Source organism: Salvelinus sp. IW2-2015, linkage group LG13 (genome assembly GCF_002910315.2).
Source record: "Salvelinus sp. IW2-2015 linkage group LG13, ASM291031v2, whole genome shotgun sequence".
NCBI lineage: Eukaryota > Metazoa > Chordata > Actinopteri > Salmoniformes > Salmonidae > Salvelinus > Salvelinus sp. IW2-2015.
The window spans coordinates 3644876-3671334 of record NC_036853.1 but is presented as its reverse complement, the minus strand read 5'-3'; the positions used below and the strand labels follow the sequence as shown (position 1 = coordinate 3671334).

The 26459-nt window shown below is 42.8% G+C and overlaps 1 protein-coding gene across 1 annotated transcript; it reads left to right on the top strand.

Annotated features, from left to right (window-relative positions):
* The first annotated feature begins 7402 nt into the window (after positions 1-7402).
* Positions 7403-24738, top strand: LOC111971650 (hyaluronidase-4). The gene is made up of 4 exons (XM_023998508.2): positions 7403-7477; positions 17650-18647; positions 19009-19098; positions 21116-24738. Exons 2-4 carry the CDS (start codon positions 17688-17690, stop codon positions 21551-21553), a joined length of 1488 nt encoding a protein of 495 aa, XP_023854276.1. The 5' UTR covers positions 7403-7477; positions 17650-17687; the 3' UTR covers positions 21554-24738.
* The last annotated feature ends 1721 nt before the right edge of the window (positions 24739-26459 follow it).

Here is a 26459-nt window from a genome sequence, read left to right as displayed (position 1 = left end):
ACTGACCTACACACAATACCCCATAATGTCAAAGTGGAATCATGTTTTTCAAAATTTTTACAAATTCATAAAAAATGAAATGCTGAAATGTCTTGAGTCAGTAAGTATTCAACCCCTTTGTTATGGCAAGTCAAAATAAGTTCAGGAGTAAAAATGTGCTCAACAAGTCACATAATAAGTTGCATGTTCTCACTCTGTGTGTAATAATAGTGTTTAACATGATTTTTGAATGACTACCTCATCTCTGTACCCCACACATACAATTATCTGTAAGGTCCCTCAGACGAGCAGTGAATTTCAAACACAGATTCAACCACAAAGGCCAGGGAGGTTTTTCAATTCCTCGCAAAGAAGGGCACCTATTGGTACAGTAGATGGGTAAAAATAAAAACGCAGACATTGAATATCCAATTCAACACATAACTGAGTACCACTATCCATATTTTCAAGCATAGTGGTGCTGCATCATGTTATGGGTATGCTTGTAATTGTTAAGGACTGGGGAGTTTTTCATGATAAAAAATAAACCGAATGGAGCTAAACACAGGCAAAATTCTAGAGGAAAACCTGGTTGTCTGCTTTCCATCAGACTCTGGGAGATGAATTCACCTTCCAGCAGGACAATAACCTACAAGTCAAAATCTATACTGGAGTTGCTTACCAAGAAGACAGTGGCCGAGTTACAGTTTTGACTTAATTAAGTCTACTTGAAAATCTATGGCAAGACCTAAAAATGGTTTTCTACCAATGATCAACAACCAATTTGACAGAGCTTGAAGAATTTTGAAAATAATAATGGGCAAATGTTGTACAATCCAGGTCTGGAAAGATTTACCCAGAAAGACTCACGGCTTTAATTTCTGCCAAAGGTTATACTACAAAGTATTGACTCAGGGGTGTGCATAGTTATGTAAATAATTTTCAATACATTTGCTAACATTTCTAAAAGCATGGTTTTACTTTGTCATTATGGGGTATTGTTTGTAGATGGGTGAGACAAAAAAAATACTTAATCCATTTTGAATTCAAGCTGTAACATAACAAAACGTTGAATACGTCAAGGGGTATGAATAAGTTCTAAAGGCACTGTACATAACCTGCCTAATTCTCACTTGAAATATAGTTTTTGTGTTTAATAGGCTACTATCATTGATCATTACACTGCTAATTCACTCATCCATACAGAAAACAGGTTTAGGTGACACTTTGCAATCCTTTACTGTAAAAGCTGTGTTGGCCAGGAAACTCATGTTTCTCCCTTCAGTCAGAGAGGAGTCTTGGTAACTATTTCTACAAAACACATGTTTGTAAAGCATTAATAATGTATCGATAACCTTAATGCATTTACAAAGGCTGTTAAAATAATCATTAGCTGTTGACAACAGGTGTGAAAAAAAGAAAAGAGAAAACTTGGATTACCTCTGTGGTATTGGTCCTCATCCAGGATTGATGATAAATGCCTTCTTGAATCTGGATGGGTCTGGGTGTTTTCAACCCCACTGAATCTGGATGGGTCTGGGTGTTCTCATCCCCACTGAATCTGGATGAGTCTGGGTGTTCTCAACCCCACTGAATCTGGATGAGTCTGGGTGTTCTCATCCCCACTGAATCTGGATGGGTCTGGGTGTTCTCAACACCACTGAATGAGAGTCTGGGTGTTCTCACCCCACTGAATCTGGATGGGTCTGGGTGCTCTAACACCACTGAATCTGGATGAGTCTGGGTGTTCTCAACCCCACTGAATCTGGATGAGTCTGGGTGTTCTCAACCCCACTGAATCTGGATGGGTCTGGGTGTTCTCAACCCCACTGTTTCCTACACTCTTAAAAAAAAGGTGCATTCTACAACCTAAAACAGTTCCATGTCAAACCCTTTCCATAGAGGGTTCTACATGGAACCCAAAATGTTCTACCTGGAAACAGAAAGAGTTCTAACTGGAACCGGAAAGGGTTATGAAGAACCCTTTTGGAACCCTTTTTCTTGAGGCTCAGCCCTTAAAGGTGAAAGGTATGAGTAACATCTGTTATCGTGACATCATGGTTTGGGACATTCACTCAATTGATCAGATGATCGACATAACCTTTCATCAGCCAGCTGTTCGTTGAAGTGTAAAAAATGATTTACTGGGGTGATGTATTCAGGTACAGGATGCACACTATAACCAGTTGGACACCAAGACATTGCGAGAGATGCTCGTTTTCCTTATACCTAGACACTGTATCTGGAGCCCAATTCCATCCTGGTGAAACCATAGACATAATCATAACACATGCCATATGTTCACACAAACATGGCAATTCAGTTCAAATAGCATCTTCAATGGACAAGTACATTTTCCAACCAGAAAAAGAGAGAGAGAGTTGGAGAGTGAGAGAGTGAGCTAGGGGCTCCAATGTCAAGAGACAGGCTTTCATCCAAGGTGGTTGTAAAGTGAATCTAGAGGCTGGAGCAAGTATCTCAACCCCAGGCCAAAAGAACCATCCCACCCCTCCGAATGTGGGAATGTGGTTTTCTCTGAAATGCTCATAACCACCACCCACCCCCAGACTCTCGCTTGTTGGGAAGACGCTTGTCTCCAAACTGACTGCACGCAAAGGATGTCTGTTGGCTGGGGCACTGGGAAATGGTGGTGGATAAGATGGAGGACGGTGGGGTGGGGTGTGGTCCCATGGTCCCCAGCGGGCATAGCATGAAAGGAGAATTTGATACAAAACTAACATTCACGTGAACAATTAGAAAACAGTGCGTGTGTGTGTGTTCACATCAAATCTCCGATTTCTAATAGACCTCCACCATCTGTTCCGTGTTAGATGCAGGTTCATCATGTAGAAGTATTGAGTAGCAGATAGAAAGGAAACTTGTACTCTGAGTTGGGTGAGTTGAGTTGAGTCAGACTTGACAGTCAGGATCATGTTCAGCTCAATTGAGCTCCAGCTCTGATGTAATGCAAGACGGGTGGCACCAGTATTTACACTCCTTCGGATACTCAAAAACAACCCATACGAATATTTGGAATATCATTCAAGCAGGATACATATACAGATTCAATATCTGTGTTTTTAGCACCAAAGTGGATACGTTTGACAAGAGAGCGTGTCAAGACAGTTTACTCAGTGCAAGACTGGCAAGTCAGTTATTTTACCAACTGAACTGAGAAGTTAGCTATTTAGATTATTTGCTAACTGTTTTTATTCAAAACAACGAGATGGCATGGAGACTGTTGAATATGGCAGAGGCTTGGAGACTGTTGAATATGGCAGAGGCTTGGAGACTGTGAATATGGCAGAGGCTATGGAGACTGTTGATATGGCAGAGGCTTGGAGACTGTTGAATATGGCAGAGGCTTGGAGGACTGTTGAATATGGCAGAGGGTGGAGACTGTTTGAATATGGCAGAGGCTTGGAGACTGTTGAATATGGCAGAGGCTTGGAGACTGTTGAATATGGCAGAGGCTTTGGAGAACTGTTGAATATGGCAAGCGGCATGGAGACTGTTTGAATATGGCAGAGGCTTGGATACTGTTGAATATGGCGAGGCTTGAGACTGTTGAATATGGCAGAGGGTTGGAGACTGTTGAATATGGCAGAGGCTTGGAGACTGTTGAATATGGCAGAGGCTTGGAGACTGTTGAATTGGCAGAGGGTTGGAGACTGTTGAATATGGCAGAGGTTGGAGACTTTGAATATGGCAGAGGCTTGGAGACTGTTGAATATGGCAGAGGCTTGGAGACTGTTTGAATATGGCAGAGGGTTTGGAGACTGTTGAATATGGCAGAGGCTTGGAGACTGTTGAATATGGCAGAGGCTTGGAGACTGTTGAATATGGCAAGGTTGGAGTGTTGAATTGGCAGAGTGGAGACTGTTGAATATGGCAAGGCTTGGAGACTGTTGAATATGGCAGAGGTTGGAGACTGTTGGATATGGCAGAGGCATGGACTGTTGAATATGGCAGAGGCTTGGAGACTGTTGAATATGGCAGAGGCTTGGAGACTGTTGGATATGGCAGAGGCTTGGAGACTGTTGAATATGCAGAGGCTTGGAGACCGTTGAATATGGCAGAGGCTTGGAGACTGTTGAATATGGCAGAGGCTTGGAGACTGTTGAATATGGCAGAGGCTTGGAGACTGTTGAATATGGCAGAGCCTTGGAGACTGTTTATATGGCAGAGGCTTGGAGACTGTTGAATATGGCAGAGGCTGGAGACTGTATAAGTCAGGGCAACTTGCCCAAGCCCCCCCCACTTCTCCTTCACCCAAATCCAGACAGCTGATGTTCTGAAAGAGCTGCAAAATCTGGATCCCTACAAATCAGCTGGGCTAGACAATCTGGACCCTCTCTTTCTAAAATGATCCACCAAAATTGTTGCAACCCCAATTACTAGCCTATTCAACCTCTCTTTCATATCGTCTCAGATCCCCAAAGATTGGAAAGCTGCTGCGGTCATCCCCCTCTTCAAAATGCGATACACTCTAGACCCAAACTGTTATAGACCTATATCCATCCTGCCCTGCCCTTCTAAATTCTTCGAAAGCCAAGTTAACAAACAGATCACCGACCATTTCGAATCCCACCATACCTTCTCCACTATGCAATCTGGTTTGCAAGCTGGTCATGGGTGCATGAAAAGACAGTAAACGACAGTACTGTGCAGCCGTCTTCCTTGACCTGGCCAAGGCTTTGGACTCAATCACTGCATTCTTATCGGCAGACTCAATAGCCTTGGCTTCTCAAATGACTGCCTCGCCTGGTTCACCAACTACTTCTCGGATAGAGTTCAGTGTGTCAAATCGGAGGGCCTGTTGTCCGGACCCCTGGCACTCTCTATGGGGGTGCCACAGGGCTCAATTCTCGGGCCAACAATTTTCTCTGTACATATCAATGATGTCGCTCTTGCTGCTGGTAATTATCTGATCCACCTCTACACAGACGACATCATTCTGTACACATCTGGCCCTTCTTTGGACACTGTGTTAACTAACCTCCAGACGAGCTTCAATGCCATACAACACTTCTTCCGAGGCCTCCAACTGCTTTTAAATGCAAGTACAACTAAATGCATGCTCTTCAGCCAATTGCTGCCTGCACCCTCCTGCCCGACTAGCATCACCACTCTGGACGGTTCTGACTTAGAATATGTGGACAACTACAAATACCTAGGTGTCTGGTTAGACTGTAAACTCTCCTTCCAGACTCACATTAAGCATCTCCAATCCAAAACTAAATCTAGAATTGGCTTCCTATTTCGCAACAAAGCCTCCTTCACTCATGCTGCCAAACATACCCTCGTAAAACTGACTATCTTACCGATCCTTGACTTCGGCGATGCCATTTACAAAATAGCCTCCAACACTCTACTCAGCAAACTGGATGTAGTCTATCTCAGTGCCATCCATTTTGTCACCAAAGCCCTATATACTACCCACCACTGCGACCTAAATGCTCTCATTGGCTGGCCCTTGCTACATATTCGTCGCCAAACCCACTGACTCCAGGTCATCTATAAGTCTATGCTAGGTAAAGCACCGCCTTATCTCATCTCACTGGTCACCATAGCAACACCCACCCGTAGCCCGCACTCCAGCAGGTATATTTCACTGGTCATCCCCAAAGCCAACACTTCCTTTGACCGCCTTTCCTTCCAGTTCTCTGCTGCCAATGACTAGAACAAATTGCAAAAATCACTGAAGTTGGAGTCTTATATCCCAGTCTCTAACTTTAAGCATCAGCTGTCAGAGCAGATCACTGTACCTGTACACAGCCAATCTGTAAATAGCACACCCAACTACCTCATCCCCATATTGTTATTTATCCTCTTGCCCTTTTGCACCCCAGTATCTTTACTTGCACATCATCATCTGCACGTCTATCACTCCAGTGTTAATGCTAAATTGTAATTGTTTCGCCTCTATGGCCTATTTATTGCCTTACCCCCCTACTCTTCTACATTTGCACACACTGTACATATATTTTTCTATTGCGTTATTGACTGTACGTCTGTTGATGTGTAACTCTGTGTTGTATCACAATTGCATCACAATACCAGGAAGCCATTGCGAGTGTACCCATGAGTTTACCATTCAAATTGCTAGAGTTAGAAAGGTTCCAAGCACATTCTATTCATTATTTTCCTTGGAGTTTTGCATGTAATAGCTCTTAACTACAGGACTGGACACAAACAAGCTGAACAATGCTGGAGACAATTTGTGCCTATAATGTTGGGTTTCCTTCGCTCTTGAGAAACACTCATTACTGCAACCATCTATTTACAGCCAACGAGCTAGTCACAGCTAATACTATCTTCCATTGGCTGTCTGAATGCTCTGGCAGCTACAACCTGTTATATATCCTTATTGGATGTCAACATTATGTCATATCCTCTCATTTGTTGCCTTAACTTACAAAGGATCACAACTTACAAACGTTTTCTTTGTCTGTGAACATAGCGGAACATTTGTTTCCTGGAAATATTTAAAATATTATATCCCTGTAAACATTCAAAACGTAATGGTAAACTGAGGATGAAGTAGTATGACGTCATATAGGGGATGAATAATATCTACAGCAAAACAAGCAATGATTAAATATATCTTACTTCAATGAGGTTTTGTTTTACAAGGCCAATAACTTTATTCGCTTCAGATATAAGCATTTTGATTAGTAAAACGGTCTATTGTTATTGGGTCATGCTGTCAGGCCAAATGAGGTCTGTTAAAATAACTCACCAGCATATTTTGAACAGACACCCAGGCCAAAGAATTAATGTGTACATTGACATACAGCACATTTGAATGTTTTGGGCGGGGTCTGCCTTTTTCTCATAGTAAGTGAGTGTGGTTAGCCGTTGGACTCTCATGTTAAAGCCAAGTTAAATGAGTGTGTGGGTATGCAATAGCATTAAATCAATTCAATGACACACTAAAAGTAGCACGTATAACTTGCAAAGCACATTGCCGTAGACTAGATGGTATAAAGGCTGGTTAGTTCTGCTACGTTAAAGCCAGGAGACCTTCAGCCACGCACACATGCACACGCGCACACGTGGCCACACACACGCACACACACACACGAGCATAAGACGTACCAGAGATGATCAGACTTACACATTCAGATCAGTTTTAATGTAATATATTTAAGGCTATACCCTCCCTCCATCGTTCTCTCCTCCCTCTTCCTCCACTCCCCTCTCCTTCCCTACTCTAATCACTCTGTTGTGGTGTTAGTTTGAGCTTGGTGGTGGTTTCTCCTCCCTCACAGGAAACTCTCTCTCTCTTTAACTCTCTTTCTCTCTCTCTCCCTCTTGCTCTCTCTTCCTTTACACTATATAAGTGTGGTGGTTGGATTGTGTGTCCGACAGAGTAAAGGAATACTAGAGTGTAGGACAGATGAAGAGGGGCACAATTCCTGTGCCCCACCCCCTGCCCCCTTCCCCCCTCTCCCCGGGATTGGCTGATGTGATGGTCACCGTGCAGGATCTACAGGTGAGAGATCTCTCTGATTCGTCAGATTCCGACATTTCTCTCACACAAACCACATAATATAAAAGGAACAAAAATAGCTTTTACTAAACAGCTTTCAAACTAATGGCACAACAGCAGCGTGAATGTTTTTGTGCCTGTCAAGGGGCTGTGTCTGACCAATAGCTCTTAACTACAGGACTGGACACAAACAAGCTGAACAATGCTGGAGACAATTTGTGCCTATAATGTTAGGGTTTCCTTCACTCTTGAGAAACACTCATTACTCATTAATAGGTATTTTTTAAAGTTATGTTTTAGTGCCAGTCAAGGGGCTGTGTCTGAACTGGAATGTTCACCCGTAGGCTGCATTTAGACAGGCAGCCCAAATTTCAGATATTTTTTTTCACTATTTTGTCTTTTGACCAATCAGATCAGAATATGAAAAATAAAAGATATTATGTGATTGGTCAATTACTGAAAAAAATATCAGAATTGGACTGGCTGTCTAAACACAGCCTTACAATACTGCACAGTACAAGTCAGTCACTGTGCCTTAGACAGCGCTGGTTTCTACCCCATCTTTTCATGTTTGCCATCTTTGTTCATGTTCACACTTAATGACGAACATAAAAGATACATTTCAAAGTTTAGCGGTGGGAGTGAGGCTGGCGAGACAAGCATGTTTAACTGTGGAATTAAATGACATTACAACCCCTATAAAACATCCATTTTGTTTAGGGTTGCCTATTTTTCAATCTTCTTTTCACATAATTAAAACTGAACAGTAAGAATGCCTCCTATAGAGATGAAAATAAGAGGCCTTTGGGGGGAGAGTTAGATACCTGAATACCTGAGGGGATTTTGGCTCATGGATAAAGCGCTTCTCTGGCTCTGGGATAATAGTGACGAGGGATGAGTTATGCCCCCACACGAGCAGAGAGATGAGCCAGACACGCTGCAGGACTGACAGATTGTGTTGACAATGTTTGGGCTGCTTCCTGTAGGTTCACCGCGGGGTAAAGGTTCTGGCACAACCTGAGGTGTTGCGTTATATGTGTTTCTCTCTGCCATACTCTCTCTTTCTGTGCCCTCTCTTTCTATTTGCTATCATTTTCTTTCTTTATTTCTCTCTCTCAATGTATTTATAAATCCCTTTTTACATCAGCAGATGTCACAAAGGACTTTTACAGAAACACAGCCTAAAACCCCAAACAGCAAGCAATACAGATGTAGAAGCACGGTGACTAGGAAAAACTCCCTATAAAGGCAGGAACCTAGGAAGAAACCTTGAGAGGAACAAGGCTCTGAGTGGTGACCAGTTCTCTTCTGGCTGTGCCCAGTGGAGATTATAAGAGTGCATGGCCATTAAGGCCAGATCGATGACCAGCAGGGTCAAATAACAGTGGTTATAGAGGGTACAGATCAGTACCTCAGGTGTAAATGTCAGTTGACTTTTCATAGTCGAGCATTAAGAGGTTGAGACAGCAGGTGCGGCAGAGAGAGAGAGGGAGAGGGAGGGTCGAAACAGCAGGTCCGGTGAACAGGTCCGGGTTCCATAGCCGCAGGCAGAACAGCAGAAACTGGATCAGCAGCATGACCAGGTGGACTGGGGACGGGGACAGCCAGAAGTCATCAGGCCAGGTAGTCCTGAGCAATGGTCCTAGGGCTCAGGTCCTCCGAGAGCGGAGAGAGAGAGAGAGTGATGATAGCAGAATAAGAGGGAGCATACTTAAGATCACAAAGGACACCAGATAAGACAGGAGAATTACACCAGATAGCACAGAGTGACCCTAGCCCCTCAGCTGTTTTAGCCATTCAGCAAGGAAGGATCCACCTCAAAACAAAACAGTACTGTAGATTAGCTCAGCATTTCTTAATCCCCCTCTCCCAGTACCCCTGGCAATGTCGGGTGCTGTTACAACATATTTTGAAATGTACTGTTTTAAAGGCCCATGGCAGTCAACAAAAATACTTTTCATGTGTTTTATATATATTTCCACACTATGATGTTTGAATAATACTCTAAAATGGTGAAAATTATGTTAATTCCCTTTTAGTGTAAGAGCTGTTTGAAAAGACCGCCTGAAATTTCTGCCTGTTTTGGTGGGATGGAGTTTTGGCCTGCCTGGTGACATCACCAGGCGACAATTTAGTCAATAGACCAATAAGAAAGAGAGTTTCAAACCTCTACCAATAACAGCTACTTTTTAGTTTTCTACTCCCCTCTCAGAACACTCCCAAACAGTCCTAGCAAAATTCTTGCTTGAGAAATTGCTCTTTACTAACTAAACAGTCAAAGTAAGGTACTTAATTGCTACCCAAAAAGTATTTGATAGTGAAATAAAAACATCTGCATGTTACCTTTAAGGGATACTTAGGGATTATGACAATTAGGCCCTTTATCTACTTCCCCAGAGTTAGATGAACTTGTGGATACCATTTCTATGTCTCTGTGTCCAGTATGAAGCATGCTAGTAGATACCCATAGACTTCCAGTAATTGCACTAATGCTAGTTAGCATTGGCTTGCAAAACTACCTCTAACTTCCTTCATACTTGCACAGAGACATAATAATGGTATCCACAAGTTCTGACTGATCTGACTGATTTTGCCAAAATCGAACTATCCCTTTAAATGAACAGTGAAATGGAATAATATTTTGTCACTATATCTCCTACAAATCACTTTAAGTTCACATTTGAGTTTACAGTCAGAGTTCTTGGTCCAATAGATGTTCCAACATCTTTAAACACTAAGTGAGGTATGCAGGGATGAATTGTAGATGAGCTGTCATTGGCTAGAACAGATACTTAAAAACAGTTCAGTTTTAGAAGTTGTTGATGTTGGTCAGATGGCTTCCATGTAAACCACAGTCATCAACAAAATCTTATCTTAATTGCTACCAGATAGGTCTGCGGGTTCCGGGCAGGAAGATAAATCATTCAATTTGACAGTCTGCCAAACTTACACGCTTCTTCCAATATACAACTGTGGTTGCTTGTCTCCTCTTGGAAAAGGCCATTTTAATATGTTATTATACCATATGTACACAATAACATCTGCAAAAGGCATTGAATCCTAGCAATATTTCAAAACGTGTTTCACTTAGTCAATGTTAGTGTTATTTTTTTTAGGGGGGATAGATCAGCTTTAATCTTGCAGTTAGATTGTGGCTTCTATCAATGTAATTGTCTGCATCATTTCCAATCCCCCAAATATATTATCTTATATATATATATATATATATATATATATATATATATATATATATAACTTCCGACTTCAAAATATAGAAGGAAAATATATTTAAAATGTATATATATATATTTTAAATATATTTTTCTTCTATATTATTTTCCCCTTACCTACCATCCCTCCCATAATTGAAGTAAACTAATGGACAACAACACTTAGGCTTCTACTTCCAGCTCATACATACTACAGTTGAAGTCGGAAGTTTACACATACTTAGGTTGGAGTCATTAAAACTCATTTTTCCACCACTCCACAAATTTCTTGTTAACAAACTATAGTTTTGGCAAGTCGGTTAAGACATCTACTTTGTTCATGACGCAAGTCATTTTTCCAACAATTGTTTACAGACAGATTATTTCACACATAATTCACTGCATCACAATTCCAGTGGGTCAGCAGTTTACATACACTAAGTTGACTGTGCCTTTAAACAGCTTGGAAAATTCCAGAAAATTATGTCATGGCTTTAGTAGCTTCTGATAGGCTAATTGACATCATTTGAGTCCATTGGAGGTGTACCTGTGAATTAATTTTAAGGTCTACCTTCAAACTCAGTGCCTCTTTGGTTGACATCATGGGAAAATCAAAATAAATGTCTGGTTCATCCTTGGGGGCAATTTCCAAATACCTGAAGGTACCACGTTCATCTGTACAAACAATAGAACGCAAGTATAAACTCCATGGGATCACGCAGCCGTCACACCGCTCAGGAAGGAGATGAGTTCTGTCTCCTAGAGATGAACATACTTTGGTGTGAAAAGTGCAAATCAATCCCAGAACAACAGCAAAGGACCTTGTGTAAATGCTGGAGGAAACAGGTACAAAAGTATCTATATCCACAGTAAAAGGAGTCCTATATCGACATAACCTGAAAGGCCGCTCAGCAAGGAAGAAGCCACTGCTCCAAAACTGCCATAAAAAAACAGACTACGGTTTGCAACTGCACATGGGGACAAAGATCATACCTTTTGGAGAAATGTCCTCTGGTCTGATGAAACAAAAATAGAATTGTTTGGCCATAATTATCATCGTTATGTTTGGAGAAAAAATAGGGAGGCTTGCAAGCCAAAGAACACCATCCCAACCGTGAAGCATGGGGGTAGCAGGAGGGACTGGTGCAATTCACAAAATAGATGGCATCATGAGGAAGAAAATTATGTGGATATATTGAAGCAACATCTCAAGACGTCAGTCAGGAAGTTAAAGCTTGGTCGCAAATGGGTCTTCCAAATGGACAATGACCTCAAGCATATTTCCAAAGTTGTGGCAAAATGGCTTAAGGACAACAAAGTCAAGGTATTGGGGTGGCCATCACAAAGCCCTGACCTCAATACTATAGAAAATTTGAGGGCAGAACTGAAAAAGCATGTGTGAGCAAGGAGGCCGAACATGACTCAGTTACACCAGCTCTGTCAGGAGGAATGGGCCAAAATTCACGCAACTTCTTGTCGGAAGTTTGTGGAAGGCTACCCGAAACGTTTGAACCAAGTTAAACAATTTGATGGCAATGCTACCAAATACGAGTTAATTAACTGTATATAAACTGCTGACCCACTGGGAATGTGATGAAAGAAATAAAAGCTGAAATAAATTATTCTCTCTACTATTATTCTGACATTTCACATTCTTTAAATCAAGTGGTGATCCTGACTGACCTAATTTCTAGCTGCCATATATTTTTCCACTGTGCTGTGATGTTTCACAAAAGTTCTGAACCTTTCTATTCTCATAGTTTCTACAGATCGTAAATTTAAAATAATTTTTTCCCCTAAGAGTATAATTATTGTGAGGGTGTTGATGAATGGAAAAATGCGGAGTCAGGTGCAGGACACAGATATGAGTATAGTCCAAAATTTTACTCAAAAATAAAGATAATGCTACAATAAGGAAAACACAAAATATCCAAAGTACAAGAACACGAACCCACATGACAAACAATAACGCACAAAACAGAGAGGGAAGCCAGAGGGTTAAATAAGGAACATAATTAATGGAATAGAAATTAGGTGTGTATGATGAAGACAAAACCAAACGAAAATGAAACAGGGATCGGTGGCGACTAGAAAGCCGGTGACGTCGACCGCCGAATGCCGCCCGAACAAGGAGAGGGACCAACTTTGGCAGAAGTCGTGACAATTATATCATTTATTAATTGACTATGACTTTTCAAATCAACCAGCAGTGCTATTTGTATAATTTTTCAGCCATTCTTGAAAATGTGACCAAAAACAAGCTACAAATGGGCAGTACCAAAACTAGTAGGTAGGAAAGCAAAGGTAACTGAACTAAATGTATATCGCCCCGTAGCACTCACTTCTGTCATCGTGAAGTGCTTTTAGAGGCTAGTTAAGGATCATATTACCTCTACCTTACATGACACCATAGACCCACTTCAATTTGCTTACCGCCCCAATAGATCCACAGACGATGCAATCGCTATCGCATTGCACACTGCTCTATCCCATCTAGACAAGAGGAATACCTCCGTAAGAATGCTGTTCATTGACTATAACTCAGCCTTCAACACCATAGTACCCCCAAGCTCATCATTAATCTCGGGGCCCTGGGTCTGTACCCCGACCTGTGCAACTGGATCCTTGACTTCCTGACGGGCCGCCACAAGGTGGTGAAGGTAGGAAACAACACCTTCACTTCGCTGATCCTCAACACTGGGGCCCCACCATGGTGGATGCTCAGCCAATCCTGTACTCCCTATTCACCCATGAATGTGTGGCCACGCACGCCTCCAACTCAATCATCAAGTTTGCAGATGACACAACAGTAGTAAGCCTGATTACCAACAATGATGAGAAAGTCTACAGGGAGGAGTTGAGGGCCCAGATAATAGGAAAATAACCTCTCCCTCAACATCAACAAAACTTTAAGATTTGTGTGTATTGTTGTGAATTGTTAGACACTACAGCACTGTTGGAGCTAGGAACACAGGCATTTCACTACACCCACAATAACATCTGCTAAATATGTGTATGTGACCAGTACAACTTGATTTGATTGGAAGTGATCTAATGATTCTGTCTCTACACAGCAGAATATGCAAAGCTGGGATGGTTGTATCCACCATATACAGTATATAACATTCTAGTGGTTGCAAGAATTTTGTATAATCATTTGAATCCGGCATTGTTTTGTGTATCAGTTCAAAAACCATCGGTACATCAAAAATCTCCTCCCAACTATTTTGAAACCTGTACGGTGCAGCTGTACATTTTTTGGTCCTTAAATGAAACTGGTATACCTTTTAATTAATCTATCACACTTTTCTTTAGCCAATTTTGGTCTTAAAAGGGGTGGCAGGTAGCCTAGATGATAGAGCATTGGGCCAGTAACCGAAAGGTTGCTGGATCAAATCCCCGAGCTGACAAAGTAAAAATCTGTCATTCTGCCCCTGAACAAGGCAGTTAACCCACTGTTCCCTGGTAGGCTGTCATTGTAAATAAGAATTTGTTCTTAACTGACTTGCCTAGTTAAATAAAGGTTACATGTAAAAAAAAAAATGCAGGGCTAACAAACAAGTTCCTTACCTTCTCCTCTGTCCACTTGCCTCCTCCATTTTTGTGGTAATGCTGCAGTTTGTTGTAATTTTGGATAGAGAAGACATTTCCATATATTTTGCATGTGAATACGTGTGACATAATTCCATCAGTCCTATTTATGATATCATTTACAAAGATTCTACCGTTTTTTAACATTCTTTCCAAAAATATATGTATTCATTTAATCATTTAGTATATTTGAGTTCACCATAATATTTGTTCAAAAAATTTTCTGTCTTTTCTGGTGGATTAAATTGAAATTTCAATGTTAGTGTTTTTCAATGCTGATGGTCAATAACACAGGTAATGTACATTAAAACAAGTAATATTTATCATACCCATTCGTATTATAGTGTAAAACAAACTGTACTGAAAATCCTTGGGGCTTGCTGAAAAAGAATATACTGCACAGAATGTGGTTAATTAATCTCTCCCCTCTTGGTTATAACCTAGATGCCAGAGCCTCAGTGAAACGGGATTTCAGCTTTTAGCATTTCCCCTCGGATATTTGGATCAAACAATTTTCAACCCAAAGCAAATGTTATTTTTTTTGATTCACGGAATGCCAGGGGCACACTCCAACACTCCAGACATAATTTACAAATGAAGCATGTGTGTTTAGTGAGTCCGCCAGATCAAAGGAATTAGGGATGACCAGGGATATTCTCTTGATAAGAGTGTGAATTGGACCCTTTTCCTGTAGTGCTAAGCATTCAAAATGTAACGAATAATTTTGGGTGTCAGGGAAAATGCATGGAGTAAAAAGTAAAAAAACATCTTTAGGAATGTAGTGAAGTAAGAGTAAAAGTTGTCAAAAATAAAATAGTACAGATACCCCCCCCCAAACTACTTAGCTTGTACTTTGTAGTATTTTTACACCACTGGGGTGGGCCAAGTACAAGTGCTGATTCACTCATCGAGTAGCAGAATGGAGTGCTCAGGCTGGGGTGTAGGGTTTGAGCATACGTGGAAGGTAGCGAGGGCCAGTTCCTCTTGCTGTTCCATAGGTAAGCACCATGGTCTTGTAGTGGATGCCAGCTTTGACTGGAAGCCAGTGGAGTGTGCAGAGGAGCGGGGTGACATGAGCGAACTTGGGAAGGTTGATAACCAGGCGGGCTGCAGCATTCTGGATAAGTTGCAGCGAGGAGCCCAGCTAACAGCAAGTTGCAGTAGTCCAGACGGAAGAAGACAAGTGCCTGGATTAGGACCTGCGCCGGTTCCTGTGTGGGGTAGGGTCGTACTCTACGGATGTTGTAGAGCATGAACCTGCAGAAGCGAGTCACTGCTTTGATGTTTGCAGAGAATGACAGGGTGTTGTCTAGGGTCATGCCAAGGTTTGTTGCACTCTGGGAAGGCAACACTGTGGAGTTGTCAACCATGATGGAGAGGTCTTTGAGCGGGCAGGCCTTCCTGGAAGGAAGAGGAGCTCCGTCAAGTTGAGGTTGAGCTTGAGGTGGTGGGCTGACATACAAGTTGAGATATCAGAAGCAGGGAAGGAGAAAAGTAGTTGAGTGTCATCCGCATAGCAATGAAAAGAGAGACCATGTGAGGATATGACAGAGGCGAGTGACTTGGTATATAGAGAGAAGAGGAGAGGACCTAGAACCGAGCCCTGGGGGACACCAGTAGTGAGAGTATGTGGTGCAGACACAGATCCTCTCCAAGTCACCTGGTAGAAGCAGCCTGCCAAGTAGGATGCAATCCAAGAGTGTGCAGAGCCTGAGACGCCTAGCCCTGAGAGGTGGAGAGGAGGATCTGAAGGCAGCAGATAGATCTAGAAGGATGAGAACAGTGGAGAGAGAGTCAGCTTTGGCAGTGCAGACAGCCTACGTGACACAGAGAAGAGCCGTCTCGGTTGAGTGACCTGTCTTGAAGCCTGACTGGTTAGGGTCAAGAAGATCGTTCTGAGAGAGATGATGAGAAAGTTGATCAGAGAGATCACGCTCAAGTGTTTTGGAAAGAAAAGAAAGAAGGGATACAGGTCTATAGTTTTTGACGTCAGATGAGTCGAATGTTGGTTTCTTGAGGAGAGGAGCGACTCGGGACATTTTAAAGTCAGAGGGGACGCATTCATAGGTCAGGGATGAGTTCACGAGGGAAGTGAGGAATGGGAGTTCTCCAGAGATGGTCTGGAGAAGGGAGGAAGGGATAGGATCGAACGGGCAGGTTGTCGGGCGGCCAGACCTCACTTGTCGCAGGATTTCATTTGAAGAGAGAGGGGAGAAAAAGGTCAAGGCATAGAGTAGTTCTGTGTGAGTGCGACCAGTGGATGAGTAGCGGATGTCGTCAACCTTCTTTTTAAAGTGGTTGACAAAGTCGTTAGCAGAGAGGGAGGAGGTGGGAGGGGGGTTTATGGATTAAGGAGGGAGGAGAAGGTGGGAAATAGTTTCCTAGGGTTAGACGCAGAAGCTTGGGACAGTGCGAGTCATAGGATGCGGAAAGGGAGGAGAGTAGGGTCAATGAGGCAGAAGCAGGATAGAAGAGGAGAGAGTAGTGGGAGAGAGAGCAAAGATTGTGACGGCGCACGATCATCTGGGTAGAGGGTGAGTGGTTAGGGGTGGAGGAAAGGGAGACAGAAAAGGAAACAAAGTAGTGATCAGAGAACTTGGCGGGGTTGCAGTGAGATTAGTAGGCGAGCAGTCTCTAGTAAAGAATGAGGTCAAAAGAGGCAAGGAGGGGAAAGAGAGCTTTTACCTGGATTCGTGGAAAGAGCAGGTGTTCTTAATGTTTTGTATACTCAGTGTACTGGTACATAATCTTATTCCCGGCTTGAAACTCTGACTCAGGCATTTGGAAAATCAGCAGGTACAATGTTGGGAGCAGTTGTCGTTAAACAACGGTAGAAAACTCTAATATCTGGCGACATTGTACAAACATGCCTTTGAGGGATGCAGTGGCCATCCCTCTGATCAGGGTACAGCTAGATGTGGTGTGGACATGAGCAGTCTGCCCAGCTCATGGTTTAGTCAGATCCCTGGGTGTCAATTGACAAGGCATCAAGGCGTCATGGCAACATGCATGCCAACATTCTGATCTATTTGTGTATGCCTAATAAATTAACCAAATAGAAACAGAAACTCACTCAACAGCAGAAAACTTTAAGCACAGGTGCAAACAACCTACATTGTTGTACACAGTATTGGATATTCTCTAAGCCGATTAGCATTGTTGTGAAACACTATATGATAAAATGACCCCTCATCTCTCACTCACTCTGCCTCTCTTTCTCTCTCTCTCTTCCTCACCCACTCTTTCTCTCTCCATCATTCCTCTATATTGTTCACTCTCTCTCACTCCCTTTCACTCTCTGTCCTTCTTCTGTCTGTATCATTCACTATCTTACTCGCTCTCTCTCTCTCTCTCTCTTCCTTTTTCTCTCTTCAGGATGTTTGACAGCCCTTCCCATTGACCCAAGCCCCAGGATGCTCATGGTGCCCATCGGAAGTGGCCAACCTCACCACGCCGTGCCCGTGGCCTGCGCCCTCACCTGTTCCTGGCTCCTGCTGCTCTTTCATGCCGCCTTCAGCCAGAAGCCTGCCAAACTGCCCCTGGTGGGCCGCAAGCCCTTCATCGCTGCCTGGAACGCACCGCTGGACCTGTGCACTGTCAAGTACAATGTCCACACCAACCTGGAGCAACTCTTCCACATTAGTGGCAGTCCGCGGGCCGTCCACACTGGCCAGAATGTTACCATTTTCTACGCCAATCGGCTGGGCCTCTACCCTTTCTACACGGACCACAGCATCCCTATCAATGGAGGCCTGCCCCAAAACTGCAACATCAATGACCATCTCCTCAAGGCCTACAGGGATATCAACCATTTTATCCCCTCTGAGGACTTTGCCGGTCTGGCGGTCATTGACTGGGAGTACTGGCGCCCACAGTGGAGCCGCAACTGGCACAAGAAAGACATTTACCGGCAAAAGTCCCGTGAGCTGATCACACAGGCCTATGTCAACGTGACTTCATCACAAATCGAAGAGCTGGCGAGCAAACGCTTTGAGAGGAGTGCCCGTGCGTTCATGCAGAAGACTGTCCAGCTAGGGACGTTCCTTCGCCCCAACGGACTCTGGGGCTTCTACCTCTATCCGGACTGCCACAACTACAACCTGCATGAGCACAACTACACAGGCTCCTGCCCTCTGCTGGAAAGCCTGCGTAATGACGAACTGCTCTGGTTGTGGAACAGCAGCACAGCACTGTTTCCCTCAGTGGCTATCAGGAAGAGCCAAACAGACAGTGTAAGCAACCTCCATTTCTCCCAGTTCAGGGTGCTGGAGTCTCTGAGGATAGCTGGGCTCACCTCACACAGCTATGATCTGCCCACGTTCGTGTACACACGCCTGGGCTACAGAGACGAGGCAATGGCCTTCCTCACAACGGTAAGACTGCCACACTTAGTAACCCAAAGGTCTAAAATCAAATGCTTTTCATCCTACATGATCCCAATGGGACTGGTAATTCACTGATTATTAGTTGATGCTACAAAACTTTATAATGCTTTACACACAGGATCAGTTTAGACATAATTCGTTTGGCTGGGAACTATTTCTTGTTGGCATTCTTTAACCTACACTAATTTGTTTCCCTCTTAGCAGTCAACACTATTTAGAGTACTGCATCATCAGTTGTGTGCAGGCAATTCTGCTTTACCTGAGGAGACATTAGCACCATCTTGTGGCTGCTTAAATAAGTTGAAAATGTGGTGGAATTATCCTGTCTGTGTTTGTATGTGTATTGCAGAAAGACTTGATCCACACCATTGGGGAGAGTGCTGCTCTTGGTGCTGCTGGTTTTGTGATCTGGGGAGACCTCAACCTCACCTCATCCAGAGTGAGTCTGATTCTCCAGCTTTACTGTTATCTTATATAATTTGCATTATAGTTAGACCATCCAAGTGTTACACAAGCTAGAATAGAGAAGAGCCAAAGGGGCTGGCGTTAGGGCAATGAACAGCTCTGACAAAGACAAATCCTTAATTAAAGCTATGAAAATAATATTTCATTCTTTTTGGACTTATTTTTGCTGTCAACACCTCCAAATCCTGTGTACATATGTCATTCAAAATGAGGCTTTGAGAAGAAATGTAATGTTTTCCTAAATGTATTCCAAACATTCTTCCCACTAAGCATTTACCAACGGCGACCACTTTTAGGTGTCTGTTTTTGGTGCAGTCTGGACTGGCCTTGATTTCAGCGTACAAGGATGCAGATTTTTGGTCTCAACTTTATTTTGGCCAAACATAGACATCTAAGTTTGGTTCAGATTTTGTCAGGTCTGGACCAGCCTTGATTTCTACGTCCACAGATGTCTGTTCCGGACTTGCCTATATTTGGCCCAAACAGACGTTTATAATTGGTTCAGATTTGGTCCGGTCCAGATCACCCTGGAATTGGCCCAAACATAGACGTCTATAATTGGTTCAGATTTAATCCGGTCCGGTTTGGACCGCACAGTACAGCACAGTACAGCACAGTACATTGATGAAAAGTAGAGTACAGAACATTACAGTACAGTAGAGCACATTAAGGAACGGTAAAGTATAGAAAAGTAAAGTATAGTGTACTGTTTTGTACCTCACTGTACTCTACTGAATTAAACTGTACTGTACTGTACAAAACTGTACTGTATTGTACTGTACTGTACTCTACTGAATTAAACTATACTGTACTGAAGAGTACTCTCCTTTACTGTACTCTACTGTACTCTACTCTACTGAATTCAACTCTACTGTACTGTACTCAACTGTACTCTACTATACTAAACATGTGGGAGGCAGGTAGCCTAGCTTTAAGAGCGTTGTGCCAGTAACCGAAAGGTTGCTGGTTCGAATCCCTGAGCCGACTAGGTGAACCATCTGTCGATGTGCAAGACAATCTGTTGATGAGCAAGGCACGAAACACACATTGCTCCTGTATCGCCCTGTCGCTCTGGATAAGAGTGTCTGCTAAAATGTAATGTAAATATAAACTGTGCAGTACTGTGATGTTCAAACTTGTGAAACAGCCTAGACGTCTATGATTCGTTTGGACAGACCACATTTGTAGTTGTTTGGGGGTGGAGCTCATTAGAATAATACCCAGCACGCTTTGCAAGTGTTTGTTTTTACATTTACAATAATGTTATACATATTATGTTGCAATCTTCATTTTGCTCATCTTTCCTATTTTAAGAGGCTTAATAAATTATTATTGTGATATAATGCAGTAATTACAGTAATTACAGTAATGCAGTAATTACAGCATAATTACTTCATTGATAATGTATGTGCAGTTGAAATTTGGCCACAGAATCAATGACCAAAAAATACTTATTTCAATATCTGTAAATGATCTCTTTTCAATGTCTGGAAAATACATATTTTTGACGTCTTTGTCCAGAAAATGTGTATTTTCTCCTTTCATTCAGCACCTCAAATGCACGTGATTGCAATGTCCAGAAAACAAGTATTTTCAACATCCGGAAATACATCCGGAAATAAGTTGACATCTGGATAACACTTATTTTCTGCATCCGGAAAATAAGTATTTTCACCTTTCATTCAGCAGATAAAATACACCGTCAACGTCTGGAAAAGAAGTCTAAAATATGTATTTTCAACTTAATTTTGCTTACTGGGTTCTCTTGAAGCTTGAGTTGGAGCTTCAAGCATTTTATAAATCTGGGTGTAAGACATACCAATGCTATAAGGAGGACAATAGTTGGTTGACAATAGCTGAAAACCAACAGAGAATAGTTATGACAGTATAGGGCAGCGCTCTCTAAAGTATATAAGGGATTATCGTGGATTGCACAATGCCCTTATTTGTTTGACTGTCTCTTCGTTCTCTCTCTCTCTCTCTCTCTCTAGCACAACTGCACAAAGGTGAAGTCCTTCCTGAACCAGCGCCTGGGTCAGTACATCACCAATGTGACACGGGCTGCAGAGGTCTGCAGTGACTTCCTGTGCCAGAGCAACGGCCGCTGTGTCCGCAGGGACCTCCACGCCCCGTACTACCTCCACCTGAGCGGAGACAGCTACCACATCCAGCCCTCAGGGGAAGGGGACTTTGTGGTCACTGGCTGGCACTCGCAGCACGAGCTCCAACTACTGGCCGAGAGGTTCCGCTGTCACTGCTATGAGGGACACACCGGGGAGAAGTGTGACAGCCTGAACAAGGTGGTGGAAGAAGAGGAGGATGAGGAGGGGGGAGAGGGGGAGGAGGAGCAGAGGGAAAGTGCGGCTTCACGAACTGGGAACACCCTTAGCTTGGTGGTGTTGCTCCTCCTATTGAACTTATATCCTTAGTGGGGACTGTTGTATGATGATAGCACTTTAAGTGCCATGTGTTATTTGCGGTAGGGGAGACAGAGCTTGAAGTCACTGCCATGGGAACTGCTTTCATGCAATGCTGTGTCATTTTTCAACTGGGGTCCTTCACTATAATGGGTAACACTTTACTTGAAGGGTACCACCTTGTCAGCTCAGGGATTGAAACTAACAACCTTTCAGTTACTGGTCCAATGCTCTAACTGCTAGGCTACCTGCCACCCTAAATGCATATCCTGTCATCAAACCTACTTTATGCTATCATTAAGCCTTACTATATATTAGGATCAATATAAACTGCGGGCTGTTTTTTGACATTTTGCCATTAGGCATGCGCCGCTCCCTTTGCCAGCAACGGCATGTATTTGCTGAGAGTAAGGTAACATCCAAGCCCTATTAATTCACACAAAACACCATCACTATTGGTAGTATTGTAAGCTCTGACAATTTAATGATATCTGGGACTCTTGCTCCAGTCTCCCCTAATACTGTGCAGTTTCATCTAGCAATAAGCTTGGTATTTCCACAATGCAAAGTTTTTAATTTTTTTTAATTCATTTGAACGGATTATCTAATTTGACTACTGGAGGAACAATAAAGTTTTAAAAAGTTCCATGGCACAGTGCAATTTGAAAAAGCCTATAACAAATTGGTGTATCTGTAACCGATGTGAAATGACTATCTAGTTAGCGGTGGTGTGCGCTAATAGCATTTCAATCGGGTGACGTCACTCGCTCTGAGACCTGAAGTAGTTATTCTTCTTGCTCTGCAAGGGCCACAGCTTTTGTGGTGCGATTGTGTAACGACGCTTCGAGGGTGGCTGTTGTCGATGTGTGCAGAGGGTCCCTGGTTAGGGGCGAGGAGAGGGACGGAAGCTATACTGTTACATATCTACATGGAAAAGTTTCCGAACCACATCACGTTCGGGCCCCGTGGCCTTCCACGGGCCCTGTTTAGTAGGCAACGTGTCAGGACCCGGTGCGAGAAACAGTCACTAATAATCGTCAGAACCCAGAAGATGAGGCAGACACAGCAGTACTAGCGATAGTGGTTTAATAAAGAACAAAATCTCCAGGCAAAGAAACTAAAACCACAATGTCCAAAAATCAAGCCAAAAAGCACAAAAATGGAAATCCTCCAAAATACTAAAGAAACTCCACAAAGTGGTAAAAAAAAGCAGGGAAAAACAAACCTCAAAAGACTACTCAAATAATACACAAAACTAAACCAGAGAACCTCTGGAAAATCCAACAAGAGAAAACACTGAATAAAACAAGGCTTGGGCTGGGGCTGGGGCTGGGTGCTAACTTACAAACACAGAGCAAGGAACTAAGGAACACACAGGGATTAAATACTAACAAGGGAATGACCTACAGGTGCAAACAATAATTGGAGCAAGAAAAACAAAAGGTACAAAAAAGGTGCAATGGGGACATCTAGTGACCAAAAACCCGAACAGTCTTGGCCAAAACCTGACACAACGTATAGGAACATTGTGTAACAGAGGCACTATGGAGGTTGCCAGCTGTTTCCTTCCCACAACTTTTTGCAAACATTGGTGTTCAAGTTATATTTAAACTCGACATCTCATCGATTCACAGGTGTATGTTCAAAAGAACCCACAGCCTTACGTATCACTCTGACATTGAAGCTCAGGTAGGCAGGGGTTAACACTGAGCAGAAATGGAAGAGACAATGTATGTAATGTCAACACCTTTTGCCTGTCCTCCTTAGTTAGTAGTTTACTGTCGGAGAGTCAGAAGGTATTTTCTTGCAACACCAAAGTGAGTGTCTTCTACCCAGGTTACTCTTGAAATGTGTGAAACTGTAAAATAATTTTGATGTACAATTGTTATGCTAAACTGGACTGTAAAACCATTATGTATATGGACTATACGTTATTTTAATGTAAAGAACAGAAATGTTTCAAATCTTGCCAATTGTATCCATGTTGTTCTTTACCCATGCACGATGGCACTGTACAAATGTACTCCAGATCTTCTTTCTGTGAAGCACCAAGGGCTAGAGTCATAATTGACTTGGCATCAACATAAGGCATGTCAGCATTTTGATAGCCGCCAACATTTCTTTTTGGATTGCTTAACTCACTTTTTTTTCATGTTTTATGTGTATGGACAAGTGGCTCATGTAAGTAGTTCATACAATTTATTTCGTTATGTGACTGTGGTTTCACTGTAGACAAATCCATCTCAATGTGGATGATTTCATCATCTCAGCCATCTCAGCTATAGTAGCTCTGTTGTGCTTTTGCCTAGACCGCACTTAAGATTCCAAGATTGTAATCCAAATACACAAGGATTATATGCAACATATGACAAGAGTTGCTTGAATGAAAAAAATTAAAATCGATCATTTTGGATACATCAATTTGTTTGTACATTCTGCTTCAAAGCTAAGAAACTTAATTAAATGGCATTATATGGAGGCTGATATCAAGAAATAAACATGGATGACTATTTTCCAATTGACAACGTATCAATGAAGATTCTCCATTGAGAATGGTTTTTAATTGGCCCTTAGTAGCCCTTTAACAGTCCCTTAAAGTGGCCCTGAAAGTGAGCCTTAAAGTTTGGATTCTATTGCATGTGTATTTGGACATATTCCTTCTCTTACACGCAATGTGTTAGGCTGATAACTGCAGACAAACACTGATATCCTCGGCACACTCCAGAGGTCAGGGGCCTTGAAGGGCATCTGTGTTTTCCAGAGGGCAGAAACGAGATAGGAGACCAGATATCAGTAAAAGCAGCAGTTTCACAGAAATGTACAGGATCTGCTGTATTGGTTGATAGACACTACCGTTCAAAAGTTTGGGGTTAATTAGAAATGTCCTTGTTTTTGAAAGAAAAGCAAATTTTTTGTCCATTAAAATAACATCAAATTGATCAGAAATACAGTGTAGACATTGTTAATGTTGTAAATGACTATTGTAGCTGGAAGCGGCTGATTTTTAATGGAATATCTACATAGGTGTACAGAGGCCCATTATCAGCAACCATCACTCCTGTGTTCCAATGGCACGTTGTGTTAGCTAATCCAAGTTTATCATTTTAAAAGGCTAATTAATCATTAGAAAACCCTTTTGCAATTATGTTAGCACAACTGAAAACTGTTGTTCTGATTAAAGAAGCAATACAACTGGCCTTTTTTAGAGTGGTTGAGTATCTGGAGTATCATATTTGTGGGTCTGATTACAGGCTCAAAATGGTCATAAACAAATAATTTTCTTCTGAAACTCGTCAGTCTATTCTTGTTCTGAGAAATGAAGGCTACTCCATGCGAGAAATTGCCAAGAAACTGAAGATCTCGTACAACGCTGTGTACTACTCCCTTCACAGAACAGCGCAAACTGGCTCTAACCAGAATAGAAAGAGGAATGGGAGGCCTCGGTGCACAACTGAGTAAGAGGACAAGTACATTATAGTGTCTATTTTGAGAAACAGACGTCTCGCAAGTCCTCAACTGGCAGCTTCATTAAATAGTACCCGTAAAACACCAGCCTCAACGTCAACAGTGAAGAGGCGACTCCGGGATGCTGGCCTTCTAGGCAGAGTTCCTCTGTCCAGTGTCTGTGTTATTTTGCCCATCTGTTTTTTTAAATTTTATTTTTTAAATTTATTTATCCCCTTTTCTCCCCAATTTTCGTGGTATCCAATCGCTAGTAATTACTATCTTGTCTCATCGCTACAACTCCCGTACGGGCTCGGGAGAGACGAAGGTCGAAAGCCATGCGTCCTCCGAAACACAACCCAACCAAGCCGCACTGCTTCTTAACACAGCGCGCCTCCAACCCGGAAGTCAGCCGCACCAATGTGTCGGAGGAAACACCGTGCACCTGGCCCCCTTGGTTAGCGCGCACTGCGCCCGGCCCGCCACAGGAGTCGCTGGAGCGCGATGAGACAAGGATATCCCTACCGGCCAAACCCTCCCTAACCCGGACGACGCTAGCCCAATTGTGCGTCGCCCCACGGACCTCCCGGTCGCGGCCGTATTTTGCCCATCTTAACCTTTTCTTTTTATTGGCCAGTCTGAGATATGGCTTTTTCTTTGCAACTCTGCCTAGAATTATATGCCCATTATTTGGTATCCCTTGGACCAGGGCTCTCAAACCCTGTTCTGAGAGAGCTACCCTCCAGTAGGTTTTTGCTCCAACCACAGTTGTAACTATCCAGTTTATTATTAGATTCAAGTGTGCTAGATTAGGGTTGGAGTGAAAACCTACAGGACGGTAGCTCTCTAGGAACAGGGTTGGAGAGGCCTGCTTTGGACAGTATGCAGAGCCTGTAACTGTCATGCCTGGGTACTTATACCTGTGTTCTCTGTTTGTCTGTTGCCAGTTTGTCTTATTTGTCAAGTCAACCAGCATTTTGTCTCAGCTCCTGTTTTTCCCCAGTCTCTTTTTCTCGCTCTCCTGGTTTTGACCTTTGCCTGTCCTGACTCTGAGCCTGCCTGCCTGACCACTCTGCCTGCCCCTGACCCTGAGCCTGCCTGCCGTCCTGTGCCTTTGCCACTACTCTGGATTATCAACCCCTGCCTGCCGTTTGTCTGCCCCTGTTTCTGTAATAAACATTGTTACTTCAACACAGTCTGCATTTGGGTCTTACCTGAAACGTGATAGTAACCTTTAACCCCATAACCTTTGAGGGGCTTTGAGTAATGCTACTGTGATAATTAAGTTGATGAAATAGTGTGTTTTAACCCCTTAGAGTTGATTGACGCACCGGTGCAAATCCGTCAGTTTAACATAGAGATGTTTTGTTGCATTGGATGCGTCTCAATCCACCACATCTGCCTGTCGCACTTCCACACCTGTGGTGAAAGGTGGCAAAGCTAGAACAGTGTTTGTCAGACCATGAGACATCCC